The sequence below is a fragment of the Myripristis murdjan genome, chromosome 6 (genome assembly GCF_902150065.1).
Source record: "Myripristis murdjan chromosome 6, fMyrMur1.1, whole genome shotgun sequence".
In the NCBI taxonomy this organism is placed as follows: Eukaryota; Metazoa; Chordata; class Actinopteri; order Holocentriformes; family Holocentridae; genus Myripristis; species Myripristis murdjan.
The window spans coordinates 3,195,760-3,219,110 of record NC_043985.1 but is presented as its reverse complement, the minus strand read 5'-3'; the positions used below and the strand labels follow the sequence as shown (position 1 = coordinate 3,219,110).

The following is a 23,351-nucleotide window of genomic DNA, read 5'->3' as shown; positions in this document are numbered from 1 at the left end:
AAAGCGTTTTTGTATTGCAATAGAACATATAACTTTCCTGTTATATAATGTACGATAATGTAAGATAACGTATATGTTATGTTTAAGTTATGTCAGCGCCGCTTGGCATTGTAATTTTCCTCTGTGGAGGAAAAGTAGTGGGCTCCCGTTAGCCCATTAGTTTTGAGTGCTCGGCCTGTTCACAAATGGTGTCTCCTGGCCAAGCCTGCATACTTATTTCTTGTTGATTTAATCCAGAGGTCAGGACAGGTAGCTATGGGATGTTAGTTTCATTGTCCTACATTGTCAGTTGATGCTAAGTGAAGTAGCTACAGCAGTCGGCAGCTCTAGTTAGCCAAAAGTTAGTGGCGTGCAAGAGCTGTTTGGGAAGTTTCCAAGGCTCCTCGACTTACACACACTTGCTCCGCACCCTTTCCTTTGGCTACTGCAGAAGCTGCAGCCCGATGCATCCAAAACAAAAACAGAGATACATGAGGCAATACTTATCTTCCTAGACTGAAAATACAAGTTTCAAGAGTTAAAAGATCAACTTCAGCCTGTTTCTACGGACAGAATAATTAGTAAAAACTCCCCAACTTTAATATCTGTAATTTTGGTTTTACTTGAACAGAGGGTGTTCCATGGTCCATTGTACTCTAGAGACCTTTGAGCCTACGAACCCCATTTTAATCCCATTTTCTTGCCACAGATGCCTGGTTGTTAGTGTTTGCTTTGTGCAGAGGCAAACTAATTGAGGATACTTTGATTGCAAATGACTTTTAATGCTGCAGACTGACTGTACAACCTTTAATTGTCTTTTTTTCATGGCCGTATGGTTAGAGACTGAATCATTTACTTAAATAGTTTTGCAGCCTGTACTGTTGTGTTCATTTGAATGATTTCAGTTGAGGGATTACATGGTCATCTGCGTGTATTTGATCTCTTGGTTGGAAGAGATCAAACGGTAGTGTCAGAATGAGGGTGTTGTCTTGAAAAACTGACATTTGGGAGAAATGAGGCCCAGAAATGAGGCCCAGTCTGGAAAAAGCCAACATAAAGTCAGTTTCTTAAAGCTGTTCACAACTTCCAGGGCTTGTTATAACTTATTATACAGGTATTATCCATTACATGTTGTTACTGTGTCAAACCCTGTAAACTCAAAATACATTTAGAAAACATCAATCCATGATGCATACACACCTTCTGTCAAGAGTCCTGTAAATTCAGTGATGCATGATGCATTTCTCCAATCCTGTGCTTTGACTCTGTGTACAGTAGCAGGACCGCTGTGTGGTTTCCATATGGACTGAGGACTGGTGCCTCACCTCTCTTTGACTTTCTCTTAATATAACCAGTTACATAACACACGCTTCTCTGTGCAGTTTTATTTTTCCACCATGGTTCAGTTTTTGTGACATTGTATTTATTATTTTCCTTCCATTGTCGTGAATGGCAATAGGTCACACTAGTCTCAGCTTACTGTAAAGAGAGGAAAGGTAAAGAGGATATGAAGAGAGAAAAGGTCTGACACACACACACACACACACACACACACACACACACATACACATAGAAGGAGAGAGAGAAGGGTTTTATACCTTGCCCTTAAAGTGTGTCAGGTGGAGACTGACAAAATTGAGGACATCTCAGATTTAGCCTTTGTTGTTTTCACATGCACACACACACACACACACATGCACAGTGGCTGCAAAAAAAACAACAACCAAAAAAAAAAAAAAAAAAAAAAAAAAAACTTTCGCCCTCTGTCCTTGTCTTTTATCCAGATTCTTCCACCTCACCCTGACGCACACTTTGACATACCCCATCTATCCTTGTGCTGTTACTCACATCCATCACTTTTTTCAATTTCCATTCATACTTATGTTACTTTTTTACATTTCAGATGATGGTCTTAATTAGAGTGATTTACAGCACTCACTGAAAATCAAAAAAAGCTTTAATAAATGGAAGCAAAATCACAAGAAACCAACTTTAAGGAGTAGCAAGGTCAGAGTCATAAGGTCTGTTACCATAGGCATAACAGATGACTGTGTAACAGAGAAAATGCTTGAAACAAATTATGAGCCAGACATAAAATGTGTAATGGCATCTGAAAAATACAACCACTTTGTTTAGTAAGAGAGAATTAGGGTGCAAACAAGGTACCAGCAGCAGCAGATCTTTACTGCCAAGTCATCCTCCTCTCCCTCCCAACTTTCTTGTCTCTCCCCTCTGGAAACTGGCCAGTAAAGCGCAAAGCAGGAAAATAATCCTCTAAAAGACGAATGTGAGCTAAGTAGAAAGGTCTTTCCTCTTAAATTTTATGGCTAAACTGGCATTTATCGGCGAGTGGCTCATCCAGTTGTTATGAGTGCAGAGGTCAGAGTCATTGCTCCCCCAGTGGTGATAGCAGTGTGGTGTAATGGCTGTCTTTTGTGTGTATGTGTGTGTGTATCTCCAGGCCACAGGGCATTCACATGATGTCTAAACCTTTGGGGGAGCAGCTTCGCCCCTCCAGCACAACAGTCAGCGAGGCCTCCACCACCATCACCTCCTCCACTGTGGACACTGCCTCCGCCTCCAAGGTCAGTCTCTATGCTCTATGTGTGTGTGTGTGTGTGTGTGTGTGTGTAAAGTAGTTGTGCTTTTATCCAGGGCACCTTATAGTATCATGAGGATGCCCATGGAATGAGTGACCTTAGAGGGGAAGAATACCCATAACCTTGGCAGTGTTTGTGTCATGCTGTCTCTGCCCTTTGAGCTACATGGCGGTGTGTGTGTTTTGTGTGTGTGAGTGCTTGTCTGTTGGTGGGTGTGTTGTCTGTTCAGATAGTCAATCAGCAGTTTATTTCTAAGGAACTCGCTGTCTATTTTGCATCAACAACTCTTACCTGAAATGATCCCGTCTCAAAAAAAGGAACATTGCACATTAGTATTACCATTGTATGATTAATAGGTCTGACTGGTATCCTAGCAGTCAGTGTTTTTTTTTTTTTCAAACAGTGTAAATCTACAAGGTGTTTGATTAGGCAAACCCTAAAATGGGCTCAGTTGTAACTTAAAGTATTAAAGACAGCTTTGGAGGTCTTAAAAATATCAGTCTACTATTCTAGAAAGCATTTAGCGTTTTAATTCACTTCGGTATTTATTTGGTGCTTTTATCCCCTAGTGACGTGCAATGAGTGCAGGAGAATGGAAAATAAGCTTAAATTCTTCAGTTTCTAACATCACAGGCAATAAGTAGACCCTGTGTCCCCTAGAATAATTTAAGATAAAAAAGCTCTATGAAAATAATTAAGGGGTAGGCATAAGAAGTTCAATGATGAAAATGAGTCATCTTGGTTTAATAAGAAATTATTAGAGAAAACAGAAGAAAGACGAAGACAAATGTTTTCATCTTGAGCTTCATTCCAACTGGCATTATATTGTTTGTCAAATGTTGCGATGTGGATCTTTGCTTCTTTCGTCAAAAGTTTTTGTCCCTCAGTTTAGGATAGAGATTTTGGGAGTGACTTAACTGTCAGCCTTTCACTGAGGAAAGTCTGAGCTCTGTTGGCAGTGGATGATTAGCGTCTTTTTCCTGATTGGTGCTGCAAAGCAATCTAGCGAATATCCCACAAAATCTCGCCTGTGGCTCGAGCCTATTCCAGCATGCATTAGGCTGAGTTCACATGAAGGTTTTTTTTTTGGAAGCCACACGGTGCGCTTCTTATCTTTAATGGAACAGTGCAGTCTGAGGCTTCAGGCGTGCTTGCCTCGTGTCTTTCTGCACACTCAAAAACAGAAACCCCTCTACTTTGGTGCAGGGCGTATCCATCCAGATGCATTCAACTGGATAATGTAGGCTGTTGACTTTGTGATGCGCCTCGTATCTTTTGCATGCAGGCGGAAAGCTTTGTGTGCGGAACATCCGCGGGCGCACTCATCCTCATATTCACACCCATGGGCAGTGGAGAGTCCGTTCACCTGAGCTGCATGTCTCAGGAATGCAGGAGGAAACGTGCCAACACATGAAGAATACACAGATGCCTTACAGATGGAAAAGACCAGGACTAAAATTTTTTTTAACCATTCCTGTTGTGATGCCACCATGCCACTGGGAATAAAAATGCTGATTATTAAGATTATTTCTAGTATTATCAGTAATAGTTATATGCCTGCTATGTGTGGCTACTGATTGAACTGGTTAGAGCCAGTTTTCAGCAGATCCATGCCGACGATAGATGGCAGGTGATGATGAACGGGGGTTAGAGGTACTTTGCGGTTGACCAAGATCCATGACAGCCCTGCAGGGATGAACACACAGAGGCTTAATTGGAGAAAGAGGAGGAGGAGGGGAGATTGGTGGGAGTAAGCTGGGGATCGTTCTAGTTTAATTAAAGTTGGGTCAAAGCCATGCAGGTAGATGCAGTGTAATTACAATGGACTGTTAACCTGTCTCTCATGCAGAAAAGGGCATGCGAGGGCCATTTTTCCCCCACAAGGCTGCATTGTTGTAGAAATTCCAGAGGGCCTTTTTTTTTTTAAGGCACTGAAGTCTCTCACTCTAAGATAACTCATTTATTTTGGTCCAGTCACAGCGTCTCGGCTTAGGCAAATTCCAATTTGGGCGGTCAAATACATGTTTCATGTAGACTTTGCGATCTAGGTTTTGTACCGCATATTGATGTGTTCCAGATGGGAACTGAAAAAAACTCCAAAAAAGCTCAAAACTAAGCAAGTTTTTACTGTTCACACTGATTGAAATTCATCAGATTTGTGTCATGTGAGGAAAACGATAACAAAGGAGACACTATCAGCTGCAGAGCCTGTTTTTACACTACCTCTCGTTCTCTTTCACTTTTCCTGGGCTCGCACTTTCTCTCCTTTGTGTCTCTCTCTTTATCTCGTTCTCTCTCTTTTCAGTCTATACCTGAACTCTCAGTCCCTTACTCACATACACAGCCCACAGCCGCATGAAATGTCATCTCGCCCTATCAACAGGTGCTGCGGGACTAAGATTGAACGTGTGTCATCAGGTACGGTACTCACATGACAGGGCATCCATCATGACGCCCCGTTATCCCGTTTCCACTCCGGTACCCCCGTTTTCCAGCCTTGGAGCCCCCCCCCAGGTGCTCTGGCTCATCACCCCTGACATCTAACAGTAGGAAAGTAATACCACACACCTCAGCTTGACAAGAAAAACTCTTAACAAAAGAATCAGCTCTCAGAGGAAAGATGACTCACTCGTCTCCCTTTTGCCGAGGATGTTTCCGTGAAAATACGAATCCCCGTTTTGAATGCGTCGCGTCCTTTCTGCCTCTGACAACACGGAGGCAGACTCCCCCTTTTGAGTTATGAGTCATAATTCTCCTCTGAGCACTTGTGTTGGCTATTTAGCAGTGTTGCGTTCGTAAAAAGTCATAACTATTTCTGTGGGTTTTATCAAAGTCGGTGTCATTTAGGAGTTTGTGACGGTGCCCAATTTCACTGAGGCACCATTTTCAAACGCAGGTGCCCTGTCTGTTTCCTGCTGTAATACATGAAAATGCCAGTGGAGCACAAAGCTTCCTGAGGTCTTTTAAAGGATGTGTCACTTTCAATACTTACACCAACACATACTGTAATGTCACTACATAAGATTACACTGTGTCGTCTGCCACTTTCCCTTCCCTCAACAGTTAAACCATTAAAGTCACAATGAAATAACATTTTCAGAGCCTCTTCCCTGATTTGATGTATTTCCTGTTGAAACGGGTCATTGGGGAGTGACATAACCCAAAGCAGCAAACCTGAAGTGTAAACCAGCCGATAGATAGGACGAGAAAGGCAGTTTTATACAATGGGAGTTGCTCGATTGTTCAAAAATGGGTTGGTTGTAGTTGCTGAAATATTTGCCACTGCAAAAACTCAAAATCTTACCAAGATTATTTGTCTTATTTCAAGTCAAAAATGTCTTATTTCTAGTCAAAATATCTCATTACACTTAAAATAAGACATGATCACCTCAGAAGTAACTTGTTTTTAGACAATTTTCACTTGTTTTAAGTGAAAATTCACTTGTTTCAAGTGAAAATTTGCTTGTTTCATTGGCAAAATTTGCCAGTGGAAAAAGTGAAAATTCACTTGAAATAAGTGAAAATTAGCTAGAAACAAGAAACAAATTTTGCCAATGAAACAAGCAAATTTTCACTTGTTTCAAGCAAAATTTCACTTGAAACAAGAGACAATTGTCTAAAAACAAGTTACTTCTGAGGTGATTAATTTTAAGTGTAATGAGATATTTTGACTAGAAATAAGACATTTTGACTTGAAATAAGACAAATAATCTTGGTAAGATTTTGAGTTTTTGCAGTGTAGTCATGCCTTATGGTCCAACATGACATCACCACTAATATAAACTGCTTTCCAGAATGCAGACGTAATGGGATTTTGCTGTAAAAATAAATAATAACCTACTAAATAAATAAAAATGTGATTAATTATTTGGCATTCATTTGTGCGTTTCCTGTTTAATACATGAATGTTCTGGCATGAAAGATTAGCTAACAAGTTCAAGAAGTTTTTTTTTTTTTTTTTCATTTCATTTTGACTTAAAGGTAACTTTTAAAACTCTGTGTTGTTTAATTAGATGTCGTTGCACTACTCCCCAACACTGACCCCTGTTTATTTTCAGTAGGAGATTATCTCTGCCATTGCATTGTGTGGTCCTGCCCCTAGGCTTTACAGCACTGTTCCATCAACGATTGAGATTCTTGTCCGTTTTTAAAGATTTGATTCACTAAGGAACATTTGTAAGGATTGCTGCAACACCCGAGAGCTTCCTGGTCCAGCCGCTGTCTGCTAGTGCTCGGGATTAGGTGCTTTAAGTACACCTCAGCCAGATTTGGAGAGGAACAGGTATTACACTATTTTTGTCTAATTACTTCACCCTCCAAGATTATTCTTGTCAGCGTGGAGGTTTGAACCAGCGCCTGTCGACTGTGAGTCTGCCGTTAATCAACAAATAGATGCTCTGCACCTTGAGTTGCTCACCTAGAAGGCAGAGTGCTACTTTGCAGCAGCGACCAGAGTGTGTACCCTCTGCCTATAAATAGACCACTGCAACACACACACACACACACACACACACACACACAACAAGAAATAAGGGACTTGAGTGTGACAGCATTTAGGCTGCTCTGTGTCTCTGCATCATGCTTGGCCAACCAGCCTCCTTTCTAATTAGCGAGTGTGTTTGCTGTTTTCCAGCTGTGGATGCCTCCCAGTGCTGCTGCCAGTTCAGTCTAAACACACACACACACACACACACACAGAAAGACATACACACACTCAGAGAGCCGTCACATCAAATGTATTCTAATAAGAATGGCGTGGTAGAGGCGTCAGTTTGTTTTTGTGAGTGTGTGGTGTCAAGGGGACTGGGCTTTCATCTGAGGTTTTGGGATGGAGGATTGTGTAATGAGGTTTCATGAATGTGTGCACACCGTGTAACCATGTTTGCTTGCATGTGTGTACGCATGTGCACACACACTCACACACGCACGCACACTCGCACACACACACATGCGCAAATGTAATGCAAGAATGTCATGGTTTGCTGAGAGGAGGAGATAGGCTGAGTGAGAGACAGGCAGGCAGCATCCATTTACCAGCACATGTGTATTTTATGACAGCACATGTGAGCTTGTGTGTATATGGGTGTATGTCTAATGGGTTAAACAGTCAAACGATGCTGATGGATTTCATCCAGCTGAAACCTGAGCTGCTTAGGTACCGTCAGTTTGGTTCAGTTTCAGCTTCAGAGGGTGGTTCCTTGTAGGAAATCATAAGAAAAGAAAGAAAGATAAAGAAAATATACTTTTTAGCTGATCCTCTTATCCGGGTTGAAGCATGTAGAACTGGTTGTCTTGTTCATGGACAGTTTGACAGAACTCATTTGTGTCAACATGTCGGCTGTTGCAGGGATCGAACCTTTGGCCTCTTAGCTGTAGACTCTCTGATGGCATCTCATTCCTACCATCTCACCTTGTCTTATCCACTGCGATTATCCACTGCCTCGCTACACCATTTATCCCGGTGGCATCCTGTGCCTCTCGTCACATCCAACCTGATGTAATGAAGTGTCTTCTCATCTGTTGCAGGCAAACCCAGAACAAGACGATTTGCTCGAATCTGTATTAGTGCAACAAGGCAGCGTAGTACTTACAGAGGCCATCTCTTATCGATTATGTGTCCTGTGAAAAGAAGCTGTTTCCTCAGTGTAGATCACTCTGGATCAGAGTCAGCTAAATGTAAAGGTATTGCACAGTATACGGTGTTGTAGTTTGCTACAGTATAGTATATTTTGCCCATCAATTATTGCAAAAATATAGTGTCCATGCAAAACTCAGGAGAGACTCAGCAGCCAAACATTTATCCGATCTCTGAGATTGTCATTAAAATGACAAAAACTGGTCCACCTTGAAGGCCAGTCCACCTGAAGCGAGCCTGATCATGTAAGGCTCACCCATTGTCACTAAATTCAATGGTAACCCCTTTTACTTAAAACAGGAAACACAGACACTTGGTTTGGATTTTGAGGAATTGTAGCATTTATTCAGTGACAAATAGCCTAAACCGTACACACAGCTACTTATCTTGCCACTGTGTGAAAAATTGCCCAAACAAATGACCTCAGACTATCCCCAGTAACTGATATATTTGTCCAATCACCCAAGCTTAATTCAAACTGTCTCTGAAACAGCGGTTCAAGTGTTGCAGCTGAAGAACAGTTACTGGTGCATGTGATCATTTCTATCTGTTGCTCTTTTTCTGGCCAGTGTCTTGCTCAAGGACACTTTAACATCCATCGGCTGCTCCTGGAATAGAGTGTGTGACCTTTCCATCTTGACCTTCTTATACAGTGAAGGTTGGCTATTTTTGGTGTCTTTTTAGAACTGCTGAGCTTTTAGATTCATTCACACCTGGGGCTGCCCTGTACGGCCACACTCTGTGTCTGTTTCTGCTGCAGCATTGTGAGGAGTTCATCCTGCCAGGTGTGAGGGAGCCGAACCAGTGACCTGCAGGTGCCGTCGCACTTTTCGAACCTGTGGGCCCCTGCCTCCCATCCCTGTCATGCTCACGGTTGTGTACAGAAGCTTTGTAGTTGATGCATTTCCTGGCAACCATGGTGGGCGCCATCATGGAGGTCAAGTGGAAGACCGGCTGTGCACAAATAATGTCTAATTATGTAACAGCTCAGCTAGAAAAAATAAATATATGAGAAAGATTGCTGTGGTGTGGGTGAAAATCCATTCAGTCCTCAGCTGAAGTTAGTCAGTCTTCAACATAGGTTACTGTGACACAGGAAACCTTCTTGCCTGTCTCGCTCTGACTCCTTTAACTCTGCTAATAAGCACTACAGATTGCACAAAAGGAAAAAAAAGTGAGAGAGCTGCAGGGGTACTTGGGATGAAACAATAAAAAGGTGCTCTTTGATAGTGGGGTTAAAACTTGACTGAAAACAAACAAAAAGACACTCTTTCTGTGATTAAAACTACCTTTTGTAGATCAGCATAGTTCTATTGAACATGAATTACCCTGACGTGTTTAGGCTTAATTATTTTTAATGATCAAGAGAGCACTACCTGCCTGTTAAAGGTATTTTAAATCATAGAAAGGCTGCTTTGGTCTTTTTGTTTGTTTTATGTCACTGCAAATTGTAGATTCAGAGGAGTGAAATAGTTCTTACCTAGCTAAAGAACTCAGCTAAATTGGCATAGCATCTGAATTTAATACTAATAAATGCAGTTATAAGCCACTGCATGATGCTCTTGATAGAATTTTGAGAAAAAGGTTACAAAACACACAATAGAGTCATGAAAGGTAGTTGAAGTCCAATATGGCTGCCAGAGGGTGTGTTACATCGCATGACAGCCCTCTGTACCTGGCTGTGTGTGTTGCAGGGCTCCCGGTCCAGCGGCAGGGTGCACAGCTTTGGGAAGAGAGACCAGGCCATAAAGAGGAACCCCAATGTCCCCGTGGTGGTCCGAGGATGGCTCTACAAACAGGTCAGGAGACACACACGCACGCACGCACACACACACACACACACACACACACTGAAACACAAACTCACTAATGCACATGCATGTTGACACCGGAGTGCGCAACATATGTCTGTTTTTTAATGCCATTTTTGTGTCCATTGCCTTTTTTGTTTTGTTTTGTTTTTTGAAGGGCTGTTTCGGACAAAATCCAAACTTTGGCTTAAATTCCAAAAAGATAATATAAGAAGTTCTGAAAGTGGTTCATATGAGAATATCATATTTCATTTGCGCTTATGAGGACATTTAACTGGTAAATGTGAGAGGTCTGTGTAGACATTCAGTTTTAATAGTATGAAAGTAGCTTAGCAGGGGATACAGTGTTTTTCATTAAGGTGTGTGTGAGTGTTTCAGTAGTTCAAAATAAGAGGTTCACAAAATATAACCTAGTTGTATGTGCAAGCCAAAGTTTGGATTTTGTGCCGTCATATTTTTAAAAAGTATGACGACATGCTGACACACACACACACACACACAACGCACACAAACACATGTACAATAACACAATAACAGATGCGAGTACATACGACACTGATTCGGCGAACACATCTGCTCAGCACACACACACACACACACACACACACACACACACACACACACACACATGCAGACTCAATCTCAAGGGGGCTTTAATGATGACATTGATTGGAAAATCAAGAACGGACAAGCAGAAAATGACTTGCTGCAATAAGACACCATTACCATTCAAGGCTAATTGATTAATGAGGGTAGTTACCTCCCGACATGACTGACAGACAGTGTGTATCGACATCTCCTTTTCACACTGCAGGAATGAGTTTAGCCTTCAAAGCATGAGTGCATGCTTCTGTAACATTCACATCATTGGCTAAGTTTTTTTTCTTTTTTCTTTTTAATAGATTGAGAACACCTGCTGTTTATAAGAGACAAGCTATTGCTGGAGACCTGGTGTTTATTTAAAGTTAGGCTATATATAGTTGTAGCACAGCCCCGCTGGAAAACCCTCGGCGCTCGTACAAGACAAACAGTGAGGGATACTGCTGCGATGCAATTCTGCTTTAAGGACTCAACACACACACACACACACAAATATATACTGTACACTCATCTGTACACACACTGAATGCATAGCCCACACAGAACTAAATGTACAAGCGTAGACCCAATGCACGAACACACACACACTAACGTGCTCACACACTGCTTTACTGTAATGCAATTATGTTTTAATTGCGACACATAAGCAATAGCAAGAGCATGAATGCATAACACACTTCCACACACAGTCAGCTGCATATTCAGGCACAGATACACATGGATAGACACACATACAGTGCACACACAGTCACAAATAAATGTAACGGCTCAAATGCACACATACACACTTGCGCATACAAACACACACACATGCATACACACACGGATATGGATGCATGCATTCATAGCCAAACAGCAAATGTTTTCCTTCCTTCTGTCCCTCGTCTTTCTTCAAATCTCACTGTTTCCAACAAGAGAACCTCAAAACAAAACAGGCAGTAAAACAGCCATGGCAGGCCAGGCCAGCCAGCAAACTCCCACCCTCTCTTTCTCTCTTTTGTTCACTTTTTCTTCCTGCTTGTATCCACCTCACTCCTTTTCTTTAATTATCTCTGTTTTCTTTTCACCCTGCCCTCTCTCTCAATACTCTTTCTTGGTCTCTATATTTCTTGGCTTCGCCGTGTCTCTCTTATTTCTCGTTAAACACCTCTCTATCTGCCTCTCTCTGCCTCTCCCCCAACCCAATCTCTCCTACTCCTACTCTGATTATTCATTCATTCCTCCCTCTCTCTGTCTCTCCCTTTCTCTCTCTGCAGGACAGCTCTGGGATGCGTCTTTGGAAGAGGAAGTGGTTTGTCTTGGCCGATTTCTGTCTGTTCTACTACAAAGGTGAGTCTCAAAATGGCTGCATTTCTCCCGTCCTCCTTTTTTGTGTCATGACTCAGCAACAGGCTGAGAGCATCTTGAGTGAGAGTTTTACTCACTTACTATTCCCAAAAATGTGAATGTGTACATGCAAATGATGCGACATAATTTGTTATATGTTGTATAGAGAGAGCTCCACTCCACCTGCAGAAACACATTCACTGTAGAATATTACTGAATGTTATTGAAGTTAGTGGCAGCTTGAAGGTCTTGTTATCTTGTTAATGCTTAACAAGATGTAATCATCTGTGTTTTGAAATATTTAACACTGAACATCTGTCAAAATTAATTTTGTTCAAAAGGAATGTTCATTTGGGATATTTATAGCAGGAATGTTAGTTTATTTATGTATTTATGTATTTATTTATTTATTTATTGCACAGGATTTCAACATATTTTGAGCATATTCCCATTGATTTAGTGTTGGGATAAATTTTTGTGTCTGACCTCAGCCTTGGTTCAAGAAAGTAAGAGTTTTTAATCATCTAGGACTATTTGACTTACATTTTTTTTGTGGATCTGCAAATACACATATATACAAAAATATTTGTCACGACAGCTGTCTGCTGTGGGAAAATGAGTGTCTTGTTTAAGGCTACATTGTTGATAAACAAAGGTCAAGGTTATATGTGGAAAAAAAAAATGAGTGAAGGAATTTTCACCACTGATTTTTTCAGTCCATCAGCAGTCCTCGATGTCTTCCTCTAATCTCCAAAACCTCATGACTCACAATTTTCAAGTAACTCACCAAGTTCTGGGGAGATTAGTTACAAATTCAGCTCTGACACACATAAACTGTCATTAAAGAGGCTGAAAATCCAGGTATCATTTCAGAGCTCCTGTTTCTGTGTGTGAGAAAGTTGTTGTGAGACTTGTGGCATGAATTGAATCAGTATCAGTGTTTATTTACTAGTGAAGCAGATACTGTGTCATGCTATTGGCATTCCCCCCGGAGAACAATGCAGAGTTTCGCCTTCTTGTTGGCATCGCCTTTATCACGAGTTGACAAAGTAAACACAGTGCTGTCACACGGCAGAGATTTGCAAGTCAGAAATCCTAAAATGAACGATGCAATAGACAGCAACACTGGTGCCAGTGTGTCCTTCTCTCCAGTGATTCATGCTCACTCTTCATCATTCTAAATGTGTGCAGAAAATATCACAGGCCATGTGCTAATAATGTACCCTGTAACATGTGAGCATCTGCACCCTGGACCACTGGCCCATACATGTAAATGTTTCATCAATATGAGGAGGGGCCAAAATAAGTATCCTCTAGTCAAGTTTATTTATGTCTCAGAGGGCTTTACATATCATACTACATCACTATATATATGCAGCACATATCATACCACATTATATACCATATATGCCATACTATATCAAGTACAGTCACATTCACACCTGTGGGCAGTATAGAATATGTGGTTCTCCTAACTTGCATGTCTTTGGACTGTGGAGGGATAACACTGTGTATATAGGGCGAATATGCAGGACCTTCTGCATGTGAGACAACACTGGGGCCATCATGGTATTCTAAAAACATGTTTTTTCCGCTGCTCAAGGGAATAATTATGGGATTAACCGCACTTAATAAATGAAAAGAAGATTTATGTAGATTTATTTATGTATGTATAACCTGACAACTTCCTTGTAGAATCAGTGGATGCTTGTTTGTCAGGTTTGAGATGATGAGATCATAAACATGTCATCCGCCTTCATTATGAGACAAATACCTTTAGGCTACTTGAGGAAAGGCCGACTTTAGATCTCTTCCAAGTTTCCATTCGTGTGAAACGCTTTTTCAAAAACCATTTTACTGATTAAATAAACAGTGACAACGTCCACAGATTTGAAACGACTGTCATTTTCGTGTCAAATTTAGGTGAAGACGCACTGCCAGGGGAAACATGTCTCCAGGCGATACAAATTTTGACACAACAGCTGTCAACAAATAGGTTCGGTGAAAGTTCAGAAGTTATAATTAGAAACTGACGAGACAGGGATGAACGATGAACTGATGCAGGAGCGAGCGATTTAATCTGGGTGGGCGTTAATCTTGGCTCTCCCAGTGGGTTACAGCTAAAGCAGATGGACAGATACGGGCGGACGCACCATCATACAGTTTGACGCTCTGTCACCAGCGTTCCTGCCGCCCTCCCCTCCCCTCCTCTCCATCACTTTCCATCTCCTGGCTGTCTTTTTCTGTCCCCATGTCTTTCATCTCTGTTCCCTCCAAACCTTATGAGACACGCTCCCCTGCCTTGATGGAAGGATGAAATCAATTCTCTGTCTACTCTCTCTCTGTTTATCTCCGTTTCTGCTCAAAGGTTTCTCCCCTCAACATCAAACCCGCTGATCTTTTTCCAGCACTACATCTCTCCCTCCGCTCCTTTCAGTTACATCAATTGTATTTACACTGACTCTCCCCCCCCTCCCTCCTTGTCAAAATCGCTGCCATTTGGTTTGTTTGCTTTCTTTCTAGTTTGTTTGTTTGTTTGTGTCTGTCTCCTATTTTCCTCTTCTTTACGGTCCATGTCATGCATAGAGTGACAGAATGGTACCACTCTTGTCCTGATAGGATGTAATCTAACACCACTTGTCAAAGTATGGACTGCCGAGTGTGTATGCGTGAAAACACGTGTGTGTGTGTGTGTGTGTGAGAGAGAGAGAGAGAGAGAGAGGGAGAGAAAGAAAGACAGACAGAGCACGGCAGATAAAAAGAGACGGCCATTTAGGGAATGTCTCCTCCAAAGCTCCTTGAATTATTTTTAACCAATTACCCCTTCAACCCACAACACCACCTTATCACCTCCCAGACAAACATCCCACTCACTGTGTGAGCACACACTCAGACGCACACACACACACACACACACACACACACACACACACACAGACACTGACACTCTCAGTCATATTCTCAGTCCATTACTATTACAAAGAGGCAATCATTGCACACTCTCACACACAAACACACATACACACACACTCACACATTGTAACGCGCTGCCACAATGTCCAGTGAAAAACAAATGCCCCGTATGTCCTTATTTATAGAGGTGTGAACTAATTAAGATAGGACCCGCTCTGATGGCATACACTAGCAGGCATTTGTGGGTGCATATGTGTGTGCATATGTGTGTGCGTGTGCATGCGTGTGTGTGTGTGCACATACGCTGTATAATCCCAGCATGTAAACCGGATGAGCAGACATGGTGAGGAATGGCGGCTCATTGCCAGTTGGCACAGGTCAGGCTTAGCTCTCTGACACCGGCATGCCAGAGTGGTCATTTACTGCTCTGGCAACGCACCCCGGTATGAATGACGGTGTGTGTGTGTGTGTGTGTGTGTGTGTGTGTGTGTGTGGGCGCGCGTGTGTGTGAGTTTGACATGATGGTGGTGGCAGGGAGTGGTGAAATTAGTGAGTGGTGAGTGATATTTACTACCTCGCTCCTTCCCTCCCTCCGTATCTTTCTCATCCATTATCATCATCTTCTCCCTGGTTCTCCATTCCCCTCTCTCTCTCTCTCTCTCTCTCTCTCTCTCTCCCTCTCTCTCTCTCTCTCTGCAGACAGCAGAGAGGAGTCGGTCCTAGGCAGCATTCCTCTGCCCAGCTATGTCATTTCACCCGTGGGCCCCGAGGACCACATCAGCCGCAAGTATGCCTTCAAGGTACGCGTCTCCTCATCCCACATTTCTATTCTGATTCCGATCTTTGAATTTCTCTACTTTTAGATCATTTTTACTGCTTGTATGATATTATTAACTCTAAATTTGTGAGTTTGGGTTTTTCACTTTTCCTGCTGTTTTTGAACGAAAACCTCGCACCGCCAAAAAGGCTTCCTCCAAGAATGATGAAAAGCAGCACTGTTTTGGTTTTTAGTTCGTGTTTTGGTATTTGAGTGTGTTTTGCACAGTTGTCATGTGTCATAAGGTCATTAAATCTACGCAGCACAAGAGGACCATGTCAGTGTTTAATTCAAGGAATAAGAATGAGACATGCTGACATTTGAAATAGGAGGTTTTGTCTTGTTAGCGTGAAAGTTTTTGTGGAAGGTAAGATGCATAAAAATGTTTGTATTCACTATGACAGCATGAAGTTGTGAAGTTAGAACTTTCTGCTGTCCAAAGTTGACTTGACACTGTTGACACCGATAAATGTGGTCACTGGCTGATGGATGCATCAGTTTAAAGGATCAACCACCGGTCCTATTTTGACTTCTTATTAATAGTCATGATTGTATCTGTCTGTCAAAAATATGTGTTACATAACTTTGTACAGAATAGAGCAGGGTGATAAATCAATTAAAATGATTAACAAGTGCATGTTTTGAAATCGATGCAAAAAATGGTAAATCGTAAAGTCTAGATGTAGTCTTTGTAAGTTGTAATATTATAATAGCCGCTGCGTGCTCTAATAAACAATAAACAAGAAATATCTAGATTAAAATGTGAATCATGAAACGTTTGAAATAAATCGCCCCTAGTGCAGAATATGCACTCACTGAGACACAAACTCACCCACCCCCAGTGCAGAATATGCTTTGATAGCTTGTATGTCAAGGCTGACTTGCCTCAGTCAACTACCATTCATGCTCCAAAAAAAAAAAAAAAAATAGAAAAAAAGCCTCATGAAACTTCTATCCACAGGTAAAGAAAGAATGTGTTACCCCAGCCTCCAGCTTTCAGCACTGACCCCATGCCTGTTCTGCCTTGACTTGTAAAGCATTTTCTGCCCACACTCATGTACCTATTATTTGTGATGGACGGATACAATCACAACTTTTGCTGACAAGTTTAAATAGAACTGGTATGGTTCTTTTAAATAATTCTAGGTACGGGGTACTGAATAATAAATCCTATGATCCTGTATACCTCAAGGCCAGGGTTGCTAAAAAACGTGTGGCATTCAAAGCACTTTGGTTTACATTGTTAGTGACAAGCAGACAAGTACATTAGAGGTGACACACATTCCTTCCCATAAATGAAAATGTGTTGTGTCGCTACAAGAGAATGCCACCTGTTCAGTGTCATCCAACTGCTTTGGTTGTACAAGACTATTTTCCGCAAAGGAATATTGTCAAGCAGAATTTATACCAATTATATCATTTGTGCGCTCATGTAATGAAATACTACGAAATGAAATAAAACCCCACTGGTGTAAAACTGAAAAAAGAAAGCTGTAACTTCATATTGAGTGCCAGTTATGAAAGACCTGTGTATGTAGTGTGTAGTTTAAAAAATATCCGACCCAAAGTTTCAACTTGCCTGCTATCAGAATTAACAATTTAGGGTGAATTTTTGTATTTCTGCTCATTCAGAAGGCACGGATACACTAGATATCAGTTTTTTATTACACATTTTCACTGATGGAATAGTAGAAATAGTAATTTGACATACATTTACATACATTTGATTAGCGTTTCTTGTTCCCATTTGTGGTCCCAGTTCCCATTTTGTCCTTTGAATATATTAAATTGAGACATGAGAAATTAGAGACTCCAGTTTGCATTTGTTACAGGTGCACATATATGTCACAAAGCCGCAAGAGTGCACATGGAGTTTGGTGTTGTGAATTTTCTCAAACAAAAACATTGCTTTTTTCCAGAAGTACACTATTTGTACACATGCAAATTTTTTTGATGTAGTTAGTAATTTCATTTTCATTCAGTTATCAAGAAAACTTGGTATTCCCACAAGAGACAAATTGAGAATGGACAGAGAAGTTAAGATAAGTTAAGAGAAGCTGATGCTAACAGTCATCATTTTTGTTTTGTTTTGCATCAGCACTTAGACATTGTTCCACACCACGTTAAGAAGTAAAGATATCTTTGCTAAATCCAAAGATTCTAAGCAAAGTAGTCAGCGCTAGCTTCAGACCTGATTTGTAGTTTGAAGGAGTCATGTTGTACCCTAATGTGTTTTCCCATTCTTGTGGCAACACAGAAGCTCCAAATCACTTCAGTGGTCTATGCAGCCCACACCAGCTGCTGTGGCAATGCCTGTTACCACTGCGTGTCTGTCAGTGTTTGGATGGAGATGGACAAGCTCCCCTCTGGAATGGAGTGAAGCCGCCGTTTGGCTCCATTCCCTCAGGGACAGGATTCAAGTTGCCTCTGACACATGTTACTTGCTGACATAAAACACATATGATAACGCATATGTGCGCATGTGTAGGCTATAAATGTGCGCATATGCACAGGCATCTAAGTCCACAGACCCCCACCCCCCACCTCGGGTAAGATCCACTCCACAGGTTGGCAGCGTGGATTTGCAGCCAGAGACACTGTCCGGGGTATAAAAGATCATTAGTTTGATGCTTCCTGGCTAAGTGTGCTTGAGCAGCACACTCAAGCCACACCTGGTGACTTATTGAAATTGTCTTTGCGTAAAAGTGTCAGCTGAGGCCCTAAAATGTAAAATGTGTGAAAGCTCATTGACTGTTCAGTGAGTCTCACTTGGATGAGGATACACGAGGTTTTTCAGCTGTCCTGATTCTGTTCACTGTTGGATGGATGATGGGTAATGTCAAATCAGGATGCTGGTTAACGTGGCTGAGGCTTCATGATATAAACCTTTGCTGTACACTTGCTCCCAAGTTGAAATATTTGCTTCACCCTGTATAACCTTGGATGTAGTGGAGCGTAATGCAGATGAACTCCTGGCATACATCTGTATGAGGGGAAAAAGAGCTCATAATATACAACACTGTCAAATGAATGAGTGGTGAATTAAATTGATTCAAATTATATGAAGATAGGGATATGAGTGATTTTGGAGTGGTTGTTTTCCTTATGATGATCATCCACTGCAGGTCATACAGTACAGTAGTTTACCCTCCCTTTTATTTGCCATTATGTATGTGTGTGTATGATACCGAGTGAGAGAAAAGGGAGTGGATTGATTTTCTGCAACCATCTCTACATCCTACACAACCTATAACCCAAATGATTCTTAAGGCCCAGACAGATGGGAAGCAAATACAAACAATAGAAGATCAGCTGATGACTCCTGCAGTTCATGGAGGCCAGACTCTGTATTTTTGCAGTCTCTGAAATCATACAAAAGTCTGAGCTGAAGCTGGGAGCAGGGTCAAACTGTTTTGATGCTCCACTTGACACCTCTGGTTTGCCTGCAGCCACTGAGAACAAAAGGTGCATTTGTTGACGTTAGCATCTGACGCTCTCTATCTGTCCAGGGCTTTGGGGCTCTATTTTTGTGAATCCACCAGCCAGTCCCTGACACAGAGTATGTGGCCGCCTCCACAATCCGCACTCTGTGCGTCATGCCACAGACTGACAGCCGATAGTCATTCACACCGCAGCCGCATGTGCATATAGTCAGAATGAGTGTAAAATGTATCTGAGTTTTTCCTGCTTGAGGGATTTCTGTCAGTCAAATTGACCCACATGTCCACAGAAGGGATGGGCAGGCTTTTCAATAGGATCTCTTCATAAAGTACGTGCATCATACTGTATGAAGCAATGTACAACAGTACACAACTGCCGTTTGCTTCATGTGCCTTTGACTCTGCACGGCACAGTCGTAAATGTCCAAGTAATGGCATGCAATGCCATGGCACGGGACAAAATTGCACTGTCATAAAAATAGAGCCCTCAGTGTTTATTTTAATCTTTTTAGTGCACTAGATGGGTGGGTGTTTGACATATAAGATCACCCAAAGAAAGTATTGCAAAATATAAATCATAGCTTTGAGACCGGCGGCCTAACTGATTATCACACATTAACACACATTAACATAACACATTATCTGTATTGACTTGATGCAGTAAACCCCACCCATCTGGTACTTAATGCAGGTTAAAACAAACTCACTACTGAGAATTATTTGCACATGCCACTTTGACCCCAGTCTGAAACCCACACCAGCAGGACCACAGCTAGCCCCTGCGAGGCTGATGAGTAGTGTGTGAATGGTGTTAGTGTGTGTGTGTGTGTGTGTGAATGCTGCGAACATTCCTATCAAATCACCCCTTAGACATCAGACACCCATTTCAAAAACCTCCAACGTTCAACAGCCCCAGCCCCACCCACCCCTCTGCCCCTATTCACTGAATCCTCTTCCTTCTCTTGTTCCCATTGGTTGGCTACCTGACTGGGATTCCCCTCCCACCCCGTGAGTGTGTGGCGCCGTCCAATGACAGTCCACCCATAAATAGGTATTATGCCTTCCCATGTGCTCTTGCTTTGCCTAATGTGTACTTGTTTTCTGCCATTGGTGTGGTTTCTTTGGTGCAAATGTGAGAGAATATACGGCAGACGGGTATATTCCAGTTCTTTTTTTTTTTTTTTTTTTGACGCATGTCTTGAGAATAACATGTCCTCTGGCTGACGTGGTTGTGTTTTCTTTGTTTTTTTTTTCAGTGTTCCCCTGTCCCCTTTATTCAGTTACCCCCTCTGTCTTTCTCTCTCTCTCTCTGTCTCTCTCTCTCTGTCTGTCTGTTTCTCTCTCTGTCTCTCTCTCCCCTCTGCCATATGAATCCTTGTATTTGGCTTATCTGGTTTTGGGCTTATCGTTGATCTATGTGCTGCTCTCTCTATCTGTTCCATCTGTCACATCTACTGTACCAGCATGCCGTTTTCTGACAGCGCAGAAGAAAAACTTCACTTCATTACGCGGGACTCACATTGCCTCCTGCTAGTTGCTCCAGAAATGTGGAAGGGAAAAAATAAACTTAAAAAAATGTAAAGAGATCTTTCAGTTTGGATGTATGTTGTCAACACCTTGGCTGCTCAACTGGATATTTTTCCAAACCAACAGCTGCTTAAGTGAAAATTGAAGTGGAGAAGCCTGTTTCGACTGTTATCCTCACACTGTAACTGGCTTTTCATACATAGAGAGTGGGATGACTGAATGTATTTCCCAAAGCGTGAACGACTCAAAAGCGAGACACCCTGAAGCTATTGTTGTCTCCTTTTGGATGTCTTTCAGTGTAAATTCAATTTCTAACCAATGCTAGTTTTAGGAGAAAGAATGTACCTTATCAGGAGCTTGGCGGGACACTGGCTGCTGAGGCTTATCGTTTTAAGCACAATGCGTCTTTAAATAGCGCCTGGGTGGAGAACCTGTGTGTGTGTGTGTGTGTGTGTGTGTGCACGTATTATGTGTTAGGGGCTGTCCAGAGGAGGAAAAAGCTGACACTATTGTTAGCCTTTTTGGGTGCATGTAACAGAGCATACTTTGAGCTTATTTTCAGAGAGGGAGGGAGAGGATGGAGGCCGAGAGGGAGAACAGAAAGGAGGGGAAGTGATTAGGCCTGGAAAATAACGGGTAATGTAAAGAGAGGAAGAGATAGCGAACAGGGATGAAGGTGGACAGGAAGGGGAGCGAAGAGGGAGAAATGTGGTGAAGTAGAGGACGGAAAGAAGTGGTGAGAGGGAGAGAATGACTCGTCATACCCGTTATTGAAAAATAGTACAACACGGTAACAGAAAATAATAACTCTTAAAAACTCCCACCAATTCTCACATACAGCACAGAGAGAGGAAAAAGAGGCTTAGCTGCATGTGGATTTACTGTGTAGGTGTGACGGTCATGCACTCAGAGTTGAATGACCCACTCAGCATTCCTGCTAGAAGAGGGAGGGAGGGAGGGTCTCCCCGCATTATTTTAGACTGCTGTCAGTGCTTGTTTGTTTGTCGATCATGTGTGTGTGTGTGTTGCTCTAATAAAACTGAAATGAAAAAAGGCTGGAAATCTGAATGATTTCAGGGGCTTTTAGGTATATGTGGGAGTCTTTTTTGTTGTATTTTGTTTAGTTTTTGTTTAAATAAGAATAACCACTAGACCTTTGTGGTGATGACATTTTTGCAAAGTGAGGTCACAGGCTGGTCTTGACCTTAAGTTTAAAATTAGGATTTTGGTTTAGAGTTTATAGGTTTATAGTAGGTCTGTAGTGATGCAGGGTAAGCTTAGAGTTTGAAAGTTTAAATGTAGACAGTGTAACATCGTCAAAAGTATTGCAATACAGTACAAATGAATGTGCTTGGGCGTGTGTGTGTGTTTGTGTGGTGTCTTTGTGGCTGTGTGTGTGTGTATGCTGCACATGCATCCTATATCTCCCCACGTGCCCAAACATCTGACTCGCTGCACTGTCCTGTTTCTCATCAAGCAGCCTGTCCCATCGTGGCGGCTGTCAGCGTGCTGGTAGTGAGTGAGCAGCCATGTTTTGACAGCTGCTTCCACAGGATGCTGAAATTCTTGTTTTTTTCCCCCAAAAGTTCAGAATTTTGTGGACAAACCGTTCCCATTCATTTTAAAAATCACTTGGTGCTTAACTAGCTCTCCTGCCTGTTTCCTGCCTTATATGTTGGCGGGCATGGCCCAGATCAGGGGTCATTCACCATGTGCCATTGTAGTAGGAAGTAATCAGTGAGATCAGCTGGCACAGTGTTTGGAATGAAAACCTGCAGACTCTGAGGTCACCCTGAAACATGGATGAAAACCTCTGGCATGGACACATAAGGACCATTAGCCTGTTGCTCTCTGGCTTTCAGGCTTGGTCCTCAGGATCCAGAGCTCTCCTGGTTTTCATTCCACATTTATACCGTTCAGGGATAGACTCCCACCGGGCTGTAAGATAAATGCAGTTTAACTTGCTGGCCAGACAGAAAGCCAGCAGTAGTCTTGGTGCCAGCCCTCCAAATTCAGCAGGACTTTCTTCTGGAGTCATTTTTCCAAATTTTCTCCCAAATTTTGATAAAATTTCAAAATGTGTTCATCATATAAATGTCATAATGAGTTACACAAAAAAATCTCAGCCCTGTACTATCACTGCTGTTTCCAAAAGGTTAACAAAATAAATTATGTCAAAAATACAGTCTGCATGATTATCTTATTGGCAGTTCTTCCTCCTAAAAACAGTGTTTGGCAGACTACTGTAGACTAATTTTGTTTTGGCTTGAAGTCAGTGTGAATCTCGCCTTCACGCTAATATATTTGCACTCTTTAAAAGCTGACTCCACCTGGCATCACAGACCAGCCAGCCACCCTACTTTTCACCATTAGATGTCAGCTTCCATGGAAATTTGGGTTTGGGGCCTGATTTCTCTTTCATGAATGAGAAAAAATCTATATTTTGAAGTCAGTTCGTTAATGTGTTGTATAGCAGCCACTGACAGGAACTGTTAAAAGGAAAATTTTACTGTAAAACACATGAACACAGTTAAAAATAGAGATTGGTAATTTGCGTTGTTTTTCTTGTGCATTTTTTGTTCTGATTTAGACTGTTTTTCCTTTGGTGAAGGATGATACACACAGAGAGCAGCTATAGCTACAGTGGAGCTTAATGGAAGAAGGAAGTGTGTTCTCCCTCTTCTATGCTGGGTTTCTTCCAGT

At 41.9% G+C, this 23,351-nt stretch overlaps 1 protein-coding gene across 3 annotated transcripts in view; it reads left to right on the top strand.

The window, feature by feature from the left end:
* Window positions 1–23,351, top strand: part of LOC115360493 (pleckstrin homology domain-containing family A member 7-like) — a 138,660-nt gene that overhangs the window by 78,510 nt on the left and 36,799 nt on the right. For all 3 annotated transcript variants that reach the window (XM_030053428.1, XM_030053429.1, XM_030053430.1), the window contains 4 exons: window positions 2,441–2,564; window positions 9,909–10,013; window positions 11,882–11,954; window positions 15,564–15,664. In XM_030053428.1, coding sequence (XP_029909288.1) covers window positions 2,441–2,564; window positions 9,909–10,013; window positions 11,882–11,954; window positions 15,564–15,664 — 403 coding nt within the window. The remainder of the gene's footprint in view (window positions 1–2,440; window positions 2,565–9,908; window positions 10,014–11,881; window positions 11,955–15,563; window positions 15,665–23,351) is intronic.